At 46.8% G+C, this 19152-nt stretch overlaps 1 protein-coding gene across 3 annotated transcripts in view; it reads left to right on the forward strand.

Moving 5' to 3' along the window:
• The window catches only part of CALN1 (calneuron 1), a 103494-nt gene that overhangs the window by 50456 nt on the left and 33886 nt on the right, over positions 1–19152 (forward strand). For all 3 annotated transcript variants that reach the window (XM_021415782.1, XM_021415783.1, XM_021415781.1), the window contains one exon: positions 5325–5437. In XM_021415782.1, the coding sequence (XP_021271457.1) occupies positions 5325–5437 (113 nt within the window). The remainder of the gene's footprint in view (positions 1–5324; positions 5438–19152) is intronic.

The raw sequence follows: 19152 nt of genomic DNA on the forward strand, positions 1-19152 counted from the left end.
TGTGTGTGCGGCAGGGAGCACAGCATTCCCCCACAGCAACCCCCTCCCGGGGGGTTGAAACTCGATGATCTTTGAGGTCCTTTTCAACCCAGGCCATTCTATGATATTCACCTGGGGTCTGATAGATTTTTTTTTTACAGTAGTTGAAGTTGCTAGTTTTGTTGGATTTTTAGGCACCAGGCAGCCCGTTTGTTTCTGGTGCTTGCGGTGTGGCAGGGGACGCAGTGTGCATCGGTCCTCCTGGGTCGCTGTCTCTCCAGGATGAGCTCTCCTTGGGCAAATGAAAGCAGTTAATATCCTAGAACCATAAGATGGTTTGAGTTGGAAGGGACCTCGCATTCCCCCTCAGACCTGCATCCTGCTATGGGTGATGCTTTGTGCCTCGGTTTCCCCACTGCAGAGCAGTCCCCGAGGTGTCCCTTCTTCTCAGCCAAGGCTCACGGATGTCTTTTCTTAGAACTGCTTTCAAAGTCAAAAGTGAAGGACTTTTTCCAGCTGTGGTTAAGTTATGGATTGAGGCTGCAGTGTGGGAGGCAGCCTCAGGGTTGTGTTGGTGTCAGGCTGTTCTCCTCTGACCTCAGCATCTCAGAAACCAGAATATTCATCTGTGGCAGGAGCCGGTCTGTGCACATCTCTGCAGCAGCTGGCACCTGCCTGTGTTATCACTGCCCAGGTTACCTCATGGGCGCATGCAATGACACGGAGCAGGACGGAGTCACTGCAGCTAGCTATTACGAGAATAAAAATAAACAGGAGTGTTGTGCACGCCTGGGACCTGAGCTGCAAGTGACTAGCTCATTAACTTTAAATATATCACCTAGCTGTGCTCTGGAGGTCAAATGCAAGAAAAAAAAAAGTGTGAATACTTATCAGTCTACACACAGCACATCCTCATCTCCATTTAAATGCATGCATCACGCCGGTGCCATGGCAGGACACTTTGCAGGAAGAGGAAGAACCCGGTTATCCTGAGACTGGTGGTGGGGGTGATGATTTCTTTAGGAAGCACTCAGGTGCAAGGTCTTTAAAGCAGGAAGCTCTGAAAGCAGTGCAAGTTTCTCTTCTGCCCTTGTGTATGGGCAATGCAATCCACGTACGTTTTTTCTCTCTCTTTTTCTTTCCCTCTCCTGCTGCCTTTCTCCCAGCCCAATAAATATTTCATTGCTCCCTCCAAGGGAGCCACTCCAGCCAGGGACCTTCAGACAGCAGTGGCTGAAGGCTGAGGGTTGGGGCTCTCCCATGGGATGCAGGGCACAGGGGTTCATGCTGCCACTCTGCTCAGCATTTAATTACATCTTCAAGGCAGCAGAGCTCTGGCAGGGCTATTTGCAGGCAACCAGTGAAGCTCAGCATCTCCGGCGAGTGGTGGTGACTTCAGTTCTCCTTAGCCCGGAGATCTGACAGCACCATGCCAATACGAATGGGTTGGGGTTGAAGGCACAGAGCCTGTTTCTCAGAGTTTCAGACACTCCTTCCTTGGGACACTGAGATTTGAAGCATCTTCCCTTGGGCTGCAGTGACTGGGAGAGCTGGGAAGGAGCTGGGTTTCCCAACTCCACACTGCTCTCAACTGCTGCTCCGTGGTTGTCTTTGGTGGGTGTTGGACCTCAGGGTGCCCCCTGGATATCAGGGCATTTCCATCTGAAATTACCCCCGTGGCCTTTCTGCACCCAATGAGCCGACATTTAGCACTGCAGCTTTGGTGCAAGTGCTGAGCAGGCAGCAGGTCCCAGGCACTATGCTGTCTGTGCATGATCATGGGATGGTCAGAGGGGTGCTGGAGGACCCAAAGACATCACCGGGTACCTTCAGGCATCTCATAGAGTAATTAGCCAGGCTTGCATGATTCCTTTAGGGCTGTTGACAGTGCGTCTTGTTGCTATTCCTTTCTATTATCACATCTGCCTGTTTTTTTTTTGATGGAATGGAGATGGTGCCTCGCAGCGAGTCAACCTTTGTGGGTATCTGGAAGCACTTAGCGCCCAGCCGGCGCAAACAGGCTGGTAATGATAAGCAGATCTAATTCATCTCTGACGGTGCGGACGGCGATGTTCTGAGTCATATTTTTAGTCATGCAAGGTTTGGGCACATGATTGCTAACCCCCTTCTTGCACAGTGGCATTAATGCTAGGATTAAGAGGAAGCGTTACGCAGAAAGAAGAATGTTAGGGCATAACTGTGTGTAAATAAGGAAATGGTTGAGGTGATTTAAAAAGCAAGGTGAAGCTGAGCTCTGTTGTTGTGCCAGGGTCACCCATGTAGTGATCATCAGGAGGGAGGTAGTTTGGGGACGTGCACAGAGGGATTGGGACTGCAGGGTTGCCGCAGTGGCAGCGTTCGAGGCTTGCTGGCTGGGCCATGGGAAGGAACCAGGGGATATGAGAGCAGCTCTGGCCTGGCGTCTTCCTCCTTTAAAACCAACCCAAAGTTCATTTCTGAATAAGCCACACATTGCTCACTCTGAATATAAGCTACATCTGTAGGCACAGGAGAGCCAAGCGCGGGGATGTGCGCGGGCTTTGATTCGCCTCCAGTGCAGATCCTGGAACAGATGCTCAATGCACACATCACACATCAGCTTGTAGTGCACTGTGTGACTGAGACTTAGAGGAGGAGGAGAGCATCTACTGAGTGTACACCATGGCAAATCTCAGACTGTATGCACCCGGGAGGTGGTGGGTGTCCTGAACGCCTGTAGATCCTGTAGGAGTTTGGGTATGGGGCATTATCTGGTTATGGGGAGCAACCCTTACATTCTCACCTTTCAGCCATGCAGATTTGGAGGCTCTGTGCTGTTTTTTTACAATACTTTCTTCTGACTGTTGAATATTGTAAGAGGAATTTTCAGCCAAAATTGTGAGTTCTCTTTCTTGATATTCTGATGCTGAGGTCTCCTGAGATGCTGATGGTGGGAAGGTTTGCTTTCTGCAGCTTAAAATTAACGCTAAGGGGGTATCTCTACCAGGGAGAATGTTATGGGGTCTTGTTTCCTTGCTAGTTAGCAGTTTTAATTGAAAAAGCAGTCAATAACGGCATAATGCATTTGCAATGGCATCTTTCTTCTGAGGTTATGGGAAGTGCTATAATTAAGCTGATAATTAAACCCCATGAAGTTAGTTATGATCCCTGGCAAAGGCGCAGGGAAGTCATGAGCAAGGGTTTGCCCAGAGCCTTGTTCTGAGCCAGCTGCAGAGCCAGGACCCCAGCACATGCTTCCTCTGAGTCGAACATAGGACTGAGCCCTCCCTCTCCTCTGTGGATGAAGTGACATTGTAGAAAACTCCAACTGAATCACTCAATATTTTGGGGTCAGATATGGATAGATCTAATATATGCACGGGCAGGTACTAGGATCTCTTCAAAATGCAAATTGTTTTCTTGCTAATCTGGCTAATTTCTTCGACCCAATTTGCATCGTAGTGTACATTTTTCTTACTGCCTTTGCCTTGAAGTGATGCGCTGCAATGCAAATTGCCCCGAACCCACTGTCACCTTGCATTACCTTCCCCAAAATGATCCACCACGCTGTGACTGATGCAATCCGACTTGATGTCATAAACTGATGTCTCCCATGGGGAAGCAGAAGGAGCACAGCTTCTCAGAGCCCATAAATGTTTTAAAGAACGACTTTCTAAGCGATGGGGTCCCAACCCCTTTCCTTTTCTGCTTAATAACCTGCCCCAGAAATGAGCTCCATCATGCAATGCTCAGCTCACGCCAGCCTTGCAGAGCCCTGGAGGTCTGAGCAACTCCAGCGGATGGATGGGGTCTTCTTGCATGTTAAAGGATCAAAGCTATTCTGAATTCCTGCTGGGTTGTTTTTTTTTTTTTCATAGCCCCCGTTCCTGGATATTCGCTCTTGTCTCCACGAAATTACAGACAGAGCCTTTCAGTGAGTAGATATCCCTGTTCTGGCAAAGGAGCGCTTTGACTCTGCTTATTTTCACATTGTGTTTCTGCGAAGATAAGGACACGGAGAGATTTCAATCAGCGGTGCGTGTGCTCAGATCAAGCATATGAAATATAATAAAAGGGACAGATAGCGAGCAGCGTGCGGTGCGCGTGGTGAAGCTGTCACACGGGGCTGCTGCAGGTGCTGCAGTCAATAGTGACATTTTAATAGTAGCCCTTGCATTGATCTGCTTTGGTCTGATGGTTTTAGACACATTTCACACCTGGTAATTTGGAGCGGTAACTACGTGGAGAGGTGGATCCAGTCAGTTCCAGCTGAATTTAAGTGAAAAAAGCCAACCCTGAGAAGTCCTCTGATTGGTGGTTCTGCTTCCAGACTTGAAGGTGGGCTAAAAAATCCGCCCATATCTTTATCCACCCATATCTATCTCACTGGAACAGGTTGCCCAAGGAGGTTGTGGATGCCCCGTCCCTGGAGTGGTGATTGGCAACCCTGCACACTGCAGGGGGGTTGAAACTCGATGATCTTTGAGGTCCTTTTCAACCCAGGCCACTCTATGATTCAATGATTAACTGGTCTAATAGCACATGGGAGGATATGCCTAGGGAGAGATGAAGAAATGAGAGGTATCCAGTCATTGAACTACCCTGTTAGCTTCGACAGGCACAAATTTCCCTTTTTTTTTTTTTTTTTTTTTTTTTTACCATTTTCATTAATCATCACAGAAGTTCTACAAGGGAAAAGCTATATTTGATATAATGCTTGGCTATACTTCAGACAGCCACATGCCTCATTTACAAAACATACAATGTACTGCCAGGGCTCGGGACTGCATAGGCTCAGTTCATTAATGGCAGGAGCAGTCTCCTCTCCCCGCTAATGGCACTGAAGCTGCATCTCCGTCGCCTGCTCTGCATACTGAGCACACAGGGCTTTTAAGAGACAGATGCTGATGGAAAGCTGAAATGAAATGCCTGGTGGATTCGTAATAGTCTGGCTCTTCCCTCTGTGTGCACTCCCTTCCTCTGGAGGATGGAGTTGGCCTTGTAAAAGCTTTGCAGAGACCTGGCTCTTTAGCAGCTCTTTAGAGGAAGAGCCCTGGTAGTGCTAATAGCAGAAATGGTGGGGTTTTGAGATGTGTCTTGCTTGTAAACTCGCCAGGGCTGGAGAATGGTCTGTTCATCTCTATTTGTGTATCACTTGGTCCTGTCTTCAGGTGTGGGGGTGCTATAGTATGGGCCATTCACTGGGATAAGAGCAAATTTGGGTCTGCAGACACCATGAAGTCAATGTAGCAGGAGCCATCATGTGCATATGGGTTCATGATGTGCTGCAGATCCAGGGTGGCCTGTTGGACATCGGTACTAAGTGGTACTTGGGTGAAAACACTGATCATTTTCTTTCATTCCAGGGGATGGCCAGGTTGATTTTGATGAATTTATGACTATTCTGGGACCTAAGCTGGTATCATCGGAAGGCAGAGATGGCTTTCTGGGAAATACAATAGACAGCATATTCTGGCAGGTAAGTGGTGATTTTTTACAATGCAACTTTGTCCAACTATCAGTAGCTTGCAGAATTGATTTGCTGGGGAGCACAGGATGTTTTCCTAAAAGTGAATGCTCGTGTAAAGGTTACTCAGGTCCCCCTCGCTGCATGCTGTACATCAGCACTCTCTGTTGTATCCAATCATTGTTTCTGTGGTGAATTCAGGTCCAGGGCTGATGATGAGTCTGTTTTGTGCCAGTGTAAGGCTTAACTGTGATGCTGAGGTGGTTTGATCCTGACGGTTTCAAGCATTGGAAGGGAGGTGGGTTTGGCTGCAGGAGCTGCTGTGCATCTGTTGTGCGCTGTGATTTTAAGCAGGGTTAGACCTTTCTGGAAAAGCAAGGACAACTCAGGCTGTTATGGCGAGTGTTGAAAGTCTCCCAAGCCACGGTGCTGTGTGTTTCTTGCCAGTGGATTGAATGCGTGGTTTCCTCTGAGATTACTGCTCATTTCATTGGTCACCCAACAGCCTTTGCTTGCTAATAAACTTGGGCTGCTACCAACTTTATGTGAGTCAAAAGAGTCAAACCTGGATATGAGCATTTCTGCCGTCTGTTACTGCCCTCCAGCACTGTCCAGGCTGGATGGGTGGAGTTTTGTAAAAGTCTTTTAAACTCCTTTAAAATTCGTTCCTGGTCTCATGGCATGTGATATAAATGGAAATATATTCCTGGAAATTTGGGACTGGATTCCAGTATTCGGTCGTCAAAGCAAGAGATTGGTGTTGGTGAAGCTGCAGAGGTTTGTAATGTATTTAGGGGGATGCGAGGGCTACGCTCACACTACAAAGGAGCGGCCATGGACATTTTATTGCCTCTGTTGCATCTTGTGAGCCCCATCCCACTGTGTGAACAGCAAGGAGAGAAGGAAGCACCAACCCATCCCACCAAGCCAATGGTGCCTTCAAGACCCTACAGTGACACTGGCCTCCTCGGAGCTGCCAGTGAGCACAGACACCCCCTGGGGAAATTCTTCTCATGAGCTGAGGTATTCGATGGGGAAGCAGAGAGGTCAGGAGCTTCCCTCGTTGTCAGTTTCTGGGATAACCGTGCCGCTCCACAGTCCTTCAGCCCATGGAAATGCTTGTGTTGGCTTTGTGTAGAGCTCTGTGAAGAGTGGATACCCCAAAAAACCAACCCCACAACATGCCAACTGCTCTGGGCGTTGTCTGCAGGCACTGGAGCTTTAACTCAATTGCATGAGCGCTCCAAGACATCCAAAAAGGTGTTTATGGTCTTTTATGTGTAAGGGTAAAAATACGCACCTCTCTTTCCATAGCACACTCCTGGGTTTGGAGTCCTTGAAGGGAAGCCTTTATCTCACATTTTGCTTCTCTTGGGGTAGGAGAACACATGGCGAATACAGTAGTTTTTCTGTTTATTCCCCCATCCCCCCCAGAAAAAGAAACATGTACAAAAGCTCTTAAAACTTTCTGTCGCTAATCTGCCAAGGTAGTTAATTGTAAAAAAAAAAAAAAAAAAAAAAAACCAAGGAAAAAAGCACGTAGGGAATAACATTCAAGGAACAGATTCCCTTTACCCCTTCCTGCCTGGCTTTACCCATGCCGTCTGCTGGGTTCTCACCTTGTCTTTAAGCAAGGCATTGACACATCTGCATCACCTCCGGTGGGCTTACATCTGATCTGAGGCCTTTCCAGAGCCAGGGCCTGGCTGTGTGCCCTGTATCACCTCCATGAGTGTTTTGCACATTTGCTGGGAAAGGAACAGCTTGGAAAGGGGATGAGTTCACACTGATGCCAGAGCCCTTCAACCCTGCATTCAGCTCCAAAGAGGAGGTTTTGAGGAGGGGCCGTGAGGGACAGTTGCATCAAGAGTGGGACAAGAAGGGACAATCTCACCTTGGGGACAGATGTTGCACCCAAAGCCGTGGGCAGCAAAATGCATCCAGAAGAGGCTCTTATAGCAATCTTGGGAGGATAAAATCTGTGTTGTCATCCTCCCTCCAAGCAGCTCTGCTCCAGCTGTCACAATTTTGGCTCTTGAGGTTTCCTGCATGGTGACACTTTTGTGCAGACTCTATTCCAAGCACGCCTTAATAACGCTTTAAGTCATGCAGGAATGGAGTTAAATAGCAACCAGCAGCAGAAGGAGACAGGGGCTGAAGGAAGAGGCGAGGGCCTGGCAGTGCGAGTGATGGGACGCAGGAAGGTGGGCTCAGATGGTAGAGGCTGCAGTGGGGACAGATCTCACAACAGCAGCAGGGCTGCAGGAGACAGGGAGTGGGTGGGAATGGTGGAAGAATGGGAAGGAGGAGGAGAGTATGCATGGGAGAGGCTCGAAATAATAAAGGAATGGTGTGTCCATCCTCGTGCAAGTGTTGCCCAAAGAGCGATGGTCAGCAAGGAGAAGCAGGATTGGACTGAGACCTGTGTCAGAGACATGAGGAGTCTCTCGAATGTATTCTCCCTCTGTGATTTCCCATGGTGACTCTCAATTGAGTCATGTTGGTGTGTTAGAGGCGGATAACTCCAGCTTTCTCAGGTAGCAGCGATCAGTTCTGCTCCAGTTAGAATGACTCTCTGGGTCCCTCAGCCTGGCTGGCAGCTGTTTACAGGGAGGGAGGGGGTAATCATCCCTGCAAACACTGTTTCAGGCCAAGTCAATATAGACCCATGATATCAGGAGAGCTGAGGAAACATTGACTTTCTCTTATCGCTGAAAGTCTGTCTTTCCTGAGTGAGATGAAGCATGCACAAAGCACCGTTCTGCATAGAGCATCCCCAGGTGCTCTGATTCGAAATGGTTTTCTTATCCTCATGCTGTCTGTTTGTGAATAGAAGTAAGATGTACCCATACACTAACATCTTTAGCTGCCATTGGAAGCACCTTTTCCTAAATGGGCAGAGAAGGACCTGGGCTCCTGCTGAGCACCAAGGTGTCTGTGAGGAAGCAGTGTGCCCTTGGACAGAGAAGGCTGATGGTATCTTGGGCACACCTTGCAGGGTGTCTGTCCCCTTCCCTCTCCATCTTTTTCCCTCTGTATTGGTTGAGCATCCCTCGCCTTGCCACCCTTTCTGAGCTGCTCCTGCTGGATTTCACGCTTGGCGCCTTGAAGCTGGTTGTTGTTAATGCATAGCCAGTAACATGCAGGGATGTGGTTGCCACTGCATGCTCACACAGACGCTACTTGATTAATTTTGGGGCATGAGAATTTGTTTTCCCAGAGCTCAGGGAATATTTGAGAGCAGTTCCAGCTGGGTGCTCCGAGGGCTGTGTTTTGTACAGATGGGTTTCCAGTGCATGGCCATTCAGGTCTGCTAAGCGCTTTGGATCAAGAGCATTACAGGAAGTGCAAACATTGCTGCTGGTAAATATTAGCTCCTTTTTTGGGCAAATAAAATCTAAATCTGTCCACTGTGTCCTGCCTTCTCGGAAAGTGAGAGGAATAAAAGAGAGGGCAGGAACTGAGCATTCGTATTCATTTACAGTTTTTGCCTAGATTCTTTTGTAAGTGCAAAGACCTGCCAAATGTCTTCGAGGTCTTTTGTCAGGTTAGATATCAGGAAAAAATGTTTCTCAGAAAGAGTGGTGATGCACAGGCACAGGCTGCCCAGGGATTGGGGGGTTCACCGTCCCTAGAGGTGTTCCAGAGCCTGAGTGGGAATGTGTGCCCCATCCAGGGTGGGGATGTGGTATGATTATGGGCACGGTGGGATGTGCTGGGGGTTGGACTTGGTGGCCATAGAGATCTTTTCCAGCCTTGATCCTATGATTCCATGACCTACAGGAACAGGTGTTAAATAGTTTACACATGATGTAGTGGAGTGGATATTCAGGCTTGGGAAGTAAGCAACAGGAACAGGAGTAATAATAATCTTAAATTTTAGGCTTTTAGTTAAAATAAAGCTCTCTGTCTTGGCTAAAATGCATTTTGAAGGCAGAACAAGTCTGAATGGTTAAAGAACAGGATTGCATTTGCATTGGTTGCAAAATAAACTCTGTTCCCAGCAGCGCTGATGAGGTTGTTTTATAAAGTCAATACTTTGCACGGGGATCATTTATGAAGCAAACTGCTGCCTGTGATTTGTTTCTGTCACCCTATGCTGCATGCACGTGGAAGCTACAGGGAACATCATTTCAGCCAGTGCCGACACGTCGCCCCAGCAAGGATATCCAGAAGCTTTGTCTTGCACACAGGGCCGGCTCTGTATCATCTGCTCGTCACCTTTGATATCACCCTGTATAATTTACTGGCTTTCAGAAGGAGGCTGCTTGTTTTGGGACAAATAAGTCTGCTTTTCAGGAGCAAGATGACCAGAATATCAACATGATGCTTCTGGCTGGGCGATGCTGCTTGGAGATCTCCTTGGTTTTCCACTGTAAACACTGTCTTGCAGTTTTGGGGGGGCTGGAGAGTGGGGGGAGGGGAGATGGGGACACAGGTCCTCGTGATTTATGGGCTTGGGAAAATCTTTTCTCCAGTTTTCCATGAACTTTGGTGGGTGAGTGAAGTCAGCCAAAGTTAGACTCCCCCATCCAAGGAATGGGGGCTAGCCAGGAACAGCCCAGAGACAGCACTGCACTCTCTACATCATGAGCATTTTATTCCCTGAATGCAGGGAATTATTTTTATAAAGCGAGGTCCACATGCAGCAGTGCAGGATTGCATCCAGCATTGGCTGGAGAGGGAGTGCAGGGAGCTGGCTGCAAAGGTGGCAGAGCAGGGGGACGTGCTGGGATGGGACACGGAGGTCTCGTCCTCCCAGCACGGCTGCTGATGCTTAATGACTTGCAGGGAACTGCCCATCCGTAATCTGTTTTCAGTTGTCACTGCAAATGCAACAGCATCCCGGGGGAGAGATCTGGGCTCTCATGATCTGGTCAATCAATTAGTGCTTTAATAGAGTGAAATGAAGGAGAAAATGTGTGAGAACCTCAGTGGCACAGGGCAGGGTATGGAGATGCTCGGCAGGCAGTGGTGTGGGAGGGAAGGCAAGGAACGAGGCTGTGTCAGAGTGAGCGGAGTGTGCCTGTGGCTGGAGCTTGGCTCTCTGCAAAGATGGTTTTGTGTAGAGAAGGATTTTTTCAAGTGAAGTCCAGCAGTTATAAATATCTAATGCAGTTTCTCCCTCGTACATGAGGTTTCTCCACTTCTCCCCACAAAGGTTAATATGATGATGGCAGAGCCTCTCTGCGCAGTTTGAGATACTGCCAAACCACAGGAGGATTTTACATCTTGCACCGTTATTGTCTGCTGGTGTGAGCTGCCTTGCTGCAAATACCCCTGGATTTCAGGATTTCACCTGCTGCTGTTTCAGCCTTCCAAAGGATCATCTCAAGCTGACTTCTTTGGAGGAGCCCAACCAGTCTCCACTCTGCCTCTGAGTAGGGGTTAAAACCACAGAGCCCCATTCTTGCAGTTCAGGGTACCAGGTGATGCTCAGGGCCAGTGCTGGCTCTGTCAAGGCAGATTTCGCCATTGGGCTGAGTCACATCTGGTTTAGACGCAGAAAGAAATGAGATTTGGGGTGGAAAGACAACTTGATGGTATGTGCAGACCCACTGCTCATACAAGCGACTTGGTTACTACCTTGGGATTTGAATGAGGAAACCCTGCAGATGAAAGTTTGAGTGCCAAACCATGGTAGATGGAGGGCAATGCTGGCTAACTGGGGTTATACCTTTGCACCATGCATGTACCATCAGGGAGGTGGTTGAGTCTCATACCTGAAGGTGTTTAAGAAACGTTTAGATGTTGTACTGAGGGACATGGTTTAGTAGGGCAGTGTTGGTGGTAGGTGAACAGTTGGACTGGATGATTTTGGTGGTCTTTTCCAACCTGTAATATCTTAAAGAAGATTCATTTCCACAGAAGAGAAGTTCTGAACTTTCTTAAAGATCTACCCTTTCTGGAGTTTCCTAATCTAAGGCTTGGCGTTGCCTCTTCCGTGAGAACACCTCAATTCTGCATGGGAACGAAGCTTCCCCAAGCATTAAGCTGCCACCTCTCCCATGGCAGCTAATAGTGGGTCCTGGTTAACTGGAGCCATTAACTTGGTGTGCTGTTAGCTCCAGCATCCTGGCCATGAAATTGAGCATGTCCTGTAATATCTGATCCTGCATTTTAGATTTGATATGTGGTTTTCTTATATCCAGCCTTAAAGCGTTGTGAAATTTCCCTTTGCAAGGCTACAGTTGGCTGCATCACAGCAATGAGCAGTGTAACTCCGGCCTCCTATCTGGTACAGGTAGTGTGCAATTCATCTCAGCTAACCTGGGACATCTGCACTGTTCAGACTTTCTTTAGAGTTAACAGAAATAGTCACTTCTGGGTACAATTCAGGGGTCTGCTTCAGGCATCAACCTCAGGATCACACTTCAGAAGTGCCAGTTTTTCTCCATTTGGTATGAAGTCCAGAAAAGTGACTCAGATGGAGATGTGAGAATTAGGGACAGCTAAATGAGCCCTGCCAGGATTTACAAGTGCCCTTTTTTGATTCATGTACAGGAAGCCAGCTCTGTCAGTGTTGAGGCTGTTATCAGTTGGAGAGTGGTCTGGGTGCCTTATTAACTCTTCTTTTATTGGAAAAGACGTTCTCACTGAGTATGTTGTGCTCAATGGTTGTTGTCACAAAATGAAAGCTGAACACTTGGAGCTGATGGATTAATCAACAAGAGAGTTACCTTTGTTCTTAGTCTGAGGATGAAACACAGAAATGCTGTGACAGCTGCTGGTGTGGAGGTGAGCATCGAGATGTTCCTGGATTGTGGTGGTGGAGGTGCTGTCCTTAGACATATTCTGAGTGCTCTGCGGTGTCTGAAGTTGCTCAAGGGCAAGAGTGAGTCATAGTGGTTGAGAAGAATCGTAGTATCATAGATTTGTTTCTATGAGGGGGATTTCTTTTAGCCAGTACATATTTTTCCCTATAACAAAATGAGGTTCTTCCAGTTGTGAGGATGTATTGGCCATCCAGGTCAAAACTGGTGGCACTGGAAATTGCCGAGTTTTGAAAGCATAGTAGCGATCACAGGAGAAAAACAAGGCTTAATCGTCAAACTGTGTTTCATAACTTCAACCAGCTTGCTTATAGGCACTACAGCTTTCATTCAAAATACATTTAAAGCAGGCAGTTTGTGTGAAGAGGCCTCCTGCCTGCTGGGTGACAGTGTATGGCTGTCCTGGCAGGTGGTGGTTTGGGCTTGAGCATGTGTATTCACATACACAATCACCAACCGGCTCTCGCAGTGCAGAGATTATTTTTGTTCTTCATCAGCTTATATATAAACCCAGTCTGTGTCTCTGCATGTCACCGGAGTGTTTTTGTTCCTGCCTGGTGCATGAGATAGGAACTGTGCTGTGATTTTCTCAGTGATGTGCTTAGAAATGCAGGGAAAGGTAAGGGCGTATGATTATCGTCTGAATACATGAGTACGTGGGTATCCAAACTGTGGGATGGGGAGAGAGTTTCTTGCTTTTTGTTGATTCCTAGCAGAGGGAGACCAGGCTTCCCAGCATCTCTGAGTACCCATAGCTCAGCCCCTTGGAAGCGTGGTGCTGGTTTTGCTGGATTGGGTGTCTTTTTTCTTAGTATGCACTTTGATGCCTTTGAAAAGCATAAATGGGTGATGAAGCGAAGGAGGTGTGTTTCATCCAGGGGACATTCAGTTTCCATAATTCCTAAGCCAGTAGATCTCAGAATCTGTCCTTCCTCTTTGCACACAGAACAGGACAGGTAAGGGTTAGGGTTACGGTTAGGGTTAGTTTAAAACAGACCTCATGGTGGTGGTCTGTCTCTATTTCTCTTTTCCTAACAAATACTCATTTTGGGATAGTAGTCTACATAGTGACCTGCCTCCAAATCCTAGGTTTCAGTAGATAAAAAATATTAAGAATGTTTCACTGAGGTTTTAAAAGAAAGAATGAGGGAAAAATTGGAAGAAGGACATTCCATCACTCACAAGCAAAAACAAACAAAAAGTGTTGGCAACTGTTAACAACAGATGTGTTTATAAAGAAAAATGACCTTTTATGCAAAAGAGAAGCTTAAAAAAACCCCAACCTCATAAAAATGCAACTAAAGGGCTGCAAAGGACCATGGCAGGCACCCAGACGTCCCATTGGCTGTGACAGGGTGACCCCAGTGTGCCCCAGCTGAGTGCCCTGATTGCTGTGGTGCTGCAGGGATGGGGCTGATGTACGTTTTGTTAGTGCAAGCCAGGTGAGTGCTGGATGCTGTGGCATTGATGAAGGACCTCCAGATCTTGGCTGCCAAACAATTTTTACAGCGCAACGTGCAACTCTGATTTTCCCAGGGTGTATCTTAGATTTCCAGCACAGTTTGCTGGAGTGTAACAGCTGAAGACAACAGAAAATTGTGTGGTACCATCAAGCCCTAAGTGGCACGCCGGTTAGACATAATGCTTCTCAGTCATATCAGCAAAATGCCAAAAAGCCATGGAGGGGTTGGCAGCAGCTGCTGGGGTCACCCTCCCTGTGCCTTGCAGTGGTGCAACCCTAACCCTAACCCTGACCCTGATCCCCATGGTGCCTCCTCTCTGGCACAGGGCACAGCTTCACTGTCCCACAGTGGTGTTTCTGAGGAGCTCAGAGTGCACATTCATGACAGCGGGCAGGTTTGGTGGGATTTGGGATCTTGGTTTCTCCTGTGCTTTTGCAAGTCTCATCTTTGGCCTTCTGACTTCCCCTGACTCTGTGACCTTAGAATCATAGAATCATAGAATTTTAAAGGTTGGAAAAGACCTCTGAGATCCCCAAGTCCAATCCCAACCCACTCCCACTGCACCCACTGACCACATCCCTCAGTGCCACATCACCACGGCTCTGGAACACCTCCGGGGATGGTGACCCCATCACTCCATGGGCAGCCTGTACCACTCCAGCACCGCTCTTTTGCAGAATGAATTTTTCCTAATAACCAACCTGAACCTCCCCTGGCACAACTTAAAACCATCACTTCTCATCCTATCACGAGTTAACTGGGAGAAGAGGCCAGGTCTGCCCCCAGGGAAGGGGACACAAGAAGAGTGAGGGATTTTGGCACTGTAGACAAGAGATGCAGCCACCACTGAGGACAGGGGAGGATGACAGCGTGGCTGTCCAGCAGCCACTCATGGCCTTAAGACCCCCATTTCCCACCCATGCTGTTTTGCCAACCCCTCTGCTTGGTGAGAGGTGAGACAGAGTCTGGGCCACACACCTTCCTGCCCTTGCCCCTTACCCAGACTCCTTTCTTGTTTTTTTCTAGAGCTTGTAACCTGTTTGTTGGGCTTTTTTTGTCCTGGTTGCCAAAAATATAATGTACTGCTGAGTGGTACACAGGGAATGAGAACATATTCCTGGTGAACATCTCCTCTCACAAAGGCAAACCTCAGTGCCACCATGCTGCGTGAGCCAAGCAGGCTCTGGTAGCCCCATCTTCTTCCCAAAAGTCAGACTTTATAAATACAGTTTTCCAGCAGAGGCATAGTATAGTTTTACCAAGTGGGTGGAAAGATGCTGATCTTCAGGAGAAATTCCTTAAGATCTTTTTTTTAAGATGAATTTGTCACTTTGTTGGGAAATTATTTCTTTGCATGCTTTTGTTCACTTCCGTTTTACTATCCATGGAGTTCTGATTGTGTTTCTGTGCTGGCAAAGAAAGAGGGATTACACTCTGAGATGCACGGGCTCTGCAGAGCTGGTAGTTTTGATGTAGTCTTTAGTGCTATATAGAAATCTGGTTTTAGTGTTGCTGTTGAGTAACACGCAACACTATGAAGTGATAATTAGAATAAACAATTAAGTAACGCAGTACATTTGCTCACAGTTAAGAAGATGCATGAGGGTACAGATGCTGGCAAAGTTTTTGGCAGAAGTCTAGAGCAAGCTAAGAAAGCCAGTGGAAGTATTTAATACATGTGAACTTGGTGAGATGAAGAGATGTCTTCAATTGTTTGATGTCTCAGTGCTGAGCAGAGAGACACGAACCTTGGGAGATAAGCCAGAAGGATGCACAGATTCATGGCACGCATGGAAGTGCCCCATTTTTGGAGCAGAGTGTAGAAGAGAGATAGGGAAAAAAGTAATCATGTAAGAGTGATTTGCATGGTTTTACTCTCTTTCTACTCTTGCTGAGTGAGTTTAGATGTTTTTCCCCTGGAGGCTGCTTGCCCAGGGGGTGATTAATACAAGACATCGCTGTCAGTCCGTCGGCTCTCTCCGTGCGCTTCAATTCCTTCCAACTTTTGGGAGTGACAAGAGCAGTGAAAAGACAAATGAAATAAATTGATGCTTTTTAGGGGACTGGAATCTGAACAGAGCTGTCACGGAAGCAGGCAGGCTGCACGTAGGTGCCAGATTTCAGGGCTTTCAGGAACAGTGATCCTCCATGGAGATAAACCCCTGCATCTCAGCTGCTGGTGCATGGGAACACCTGTACCTTTTGTGTCAGGAGACAACAGGACTATGAGTAGCATTGGGTTTATGCGTGGCTGGTACGTGGGTACATGCTGTCACAAAATGGGATGGTGTGCTGGGTCATAATAGATCTTTTCCCCAGTACTGGCTTCTTCCTGCTGCCTATCAGCTGCATCCTTAGATTTTTCTTGTGCCACGTCTCTATTGCAGGCTACATGTAAAACTCTGCAGAAGTCAGAAATACTCCTGTAATTTCTCAAATAGCCTTCAATAGACTGCATCTCTTCTTCCTACTGACATTCAAAAGTACTCAAATCCCAAGGGCGGTTTCAGAGCTAAAGTGGAATATATTATATTTGTAGAACCAAGTGATGACGAAGTCCTCCAGGAATTGCAGGTTTGTTCAGAAAGGCATGCACTGGAGTTCTGCAGAAAGGGAATGCGTTTTTGTTGTTTTGTTAACTTTGTGAAATGTTTAAGAGAACAAGAAGGAAAACACCATAACAAGGCTACCTCCAGGCAGGTGAAGTGGAACCTCAGCTCTGTTCCTGAGGCTTTGCCTTTTTCTGCATCATCTGTAGCTGTGCTCAGCTTAAATGTGCACTCAGGTGTGAAGCTTCTTACATATCGGGGCACGTGTAAAGAAATGCCAACATTAAACGTTCAAGATTGGGGTTCTAGGAGCTCAGGCAACAGCTGGGTCTTGTTTATTTGTGCTGCCATCCCTCCTCCGCTATTGAAATTGGTGTTTTTATTTAGGATTGCTGGATAATATCTTAGAGGGTAAGTAGCACTGATGATTTGAGATAATCAAAATGTTTTCAGGGATCCAATTTTATTGAAAAATTGCCCTTTCTTATTTCCCGAGTGAAACTTGCATCAGAAACACTCTGAAATTACCATTATTCCTAGAATTTCTGTGTTGCTTTTACTGAATAATATGTGCCTATTTTTTGTCATTTTAAATTTTCGTCTTGAGGTTTGCTTGTTTGCAAGGAATGCAGCGTTCTCACTTGTCGGCAGCATGTGTTTCAGCAGGCAAACAAAATTTTCTGTTATATCACACGTGACTGATGGCAGTCCTACTTAGAACTTGGCAAAATGAAAATGGCTTGAATATTTTTGATGCATTTTTCCATTTTTTTTTAAATGCACAGTCATTCATTGAGTGTAACTGTTGGGCGCAGCATTTTGGTCATTGCTCACCGCCCGCTGTGCTTCCACGCTGGTAGAAAAGCACCTGGTTTAGGGCAGGTATCTCTCTGTGGTGGCACATACTTGCAGATCTTGCTGCTCTACTCTTTTTCGAGTGCATTTTTCTCTCTTGCAGCAGTGAGTTGTTCTCTCCGGAGCCTTCCTATAGATCTCCCTGGTTTCTTGTGGGGCAAAGATGGCCATGATCCATATATTGAGGAATAATCACTTTTCTGACAGCCCTTCTCTCTGTGACGAGTGTCACTGTGTTCCTTATGACCATGGCCAAGGGCAAGGAGGGCTGTGAGTGACAGGATCCGGGCAAGGAGTAGAGTAGGGGCGGGGGGGTGGGGGAAGCTTGATCCCATCCAAACTCTTCCCATCTCTGTATGGGCCAGTCTGATTGCCATGGAGAGAGCTGGCTGCTGATTGCTGTACAGGAATTAAATTAGGTGAGTTAAAAACCTGTATCAATCACCGTCATGCATACTTGCATATGAAGCGTAGACGCAAAAGGTTTATGGTAATCAACATGGAGTGGCTGATTAAAGTCCATTAAAATGCACTAGAAAAAAAATCTAATCCTCTCTCCACTTCCACCTGGGCTCTATTCTGCCTGCTTGATAACTGCTGCTGCCTTCACTTCTCCCCCACAACAAAGTGCCCCAGCATCAGGGCTGCTGGTACCACAAAACTGAGCACTTCCCAAAGTGGGGAGGTGGGAATAATTTGGTTTATAGCAGGCAAACATCCCATCTGAAACACTCTGTACTTGGTCTATCATGTGCTTGCACGTCCTTGGACGCACAAGAAATAAAGATGATGTTAAAATTTGAATTGCATCAGGAATTGGGTTTTTTTTTTGGTAGTGCTGTAGTGTGTAGTTTATTTCAGCTGGGAAATTTCTGGTGAACATGGCATCTTTCTTATGTATATGGTTCTTTTCTGAACATGAAGCAAGTATAGTCTCCACTGAGGGCAGCTCTTCTGACTTTCTTTCTCTGAGTGTGTCGCTTCTACCATGGTGCTGAAATATCCCAGCCATTATTCCAGCCCTGTTTACTATCCTTACTGATGATGTGGATGAGGGGATTGAGTGCACCCTCGGTAAGTTTGCTAGTGCCTGCAACAAAGCCTCCATGGGGCTGTTTGTGTGTTATTGTTGCACGCTTACACTCTTCTCAAAACCTCCAGGCCTGTCTTGCATGTACCCTTTGATAGACATCTAAATTGCTCCTGGAATTAAATCTCCATCCAGTTAATTTAGCACCTGAAAATTTAAATCCTGGGCTTTAAGTCTTTTGATAAAAACCATATCTGTTAGGGGCTGTGTTGGGGTAAATGCTCAGGCTCTGGTTTCTCAGGGATGCCACCGCGCTGGAGGTCCCAAGGTAGCCCTGGGCTGGGACAGCATTGTCACAGGCAGTTGCTGCATGCCTTAGCTCAAGAGCACTTCGTAGAATCATAGATTCATTAAGGTTGGAAAAAACCACTAAGATCGTCAAGCCCAACCATCGACCCATTTGGAGCCAAGAGGATGTATAACCACCCAAGCAGTGAATGTTCAGTGGTGCTCATTTGAAAGAATGTGATGCTCCTGTGAAGTAGAAAACCCAAACCACGGTAGTAATGACATCCAAAATAATCAATACCAAAGAATCTGTGATATGAAAGTCAGCTGGCAGAACTTCCCCTGTAGCTGAGGATAAATAAAATATTTGATTATGAGAACTTTAATTCTTGATGTTTGCAGAGGGGTTGTAACCTGAAGACCTGGAGCTAGAGGTTCAAAGCCTCTGTTGTTACAGGGCTGGAAATGCTTCTTGATAATAGTGACAAAGTAAAGAGTGGGAAGAAGACACAGCTAATGGAAAATAGGACCAAACACAAATAGATCCGTAAATTTGAAGCAAACTGTTGTGTTACTAAAGTGGAAGTCAGAAGTGGAAAGCCGTAATATTGGAGATGGGCTCAGGCCCTAATGTCTGGAATTGGATTTTAGAATCTCTTGAATTGTTGGATCATAATGATAAGAAAGGCATTAATTTAGATGTTGATTGAAAATACTCTACAATTGCAAAGAACAAGGGCATTTGCTGTCAAGGTGTTTCAAGCCAAAT

This window comes from Numida meleagris, chromosome 18 (genome assembly GCF_002078875.1).
Source record: "Numida meleagris isolate 19003 breed g44 Domestic line chromosome 18, NumMel1.0, whole genome shotgun sequence".
NCBI lineage: Eukaryota > Metazoa > Chordata > Aves > Galliformes > Numididae > Numida > Numida meleagris.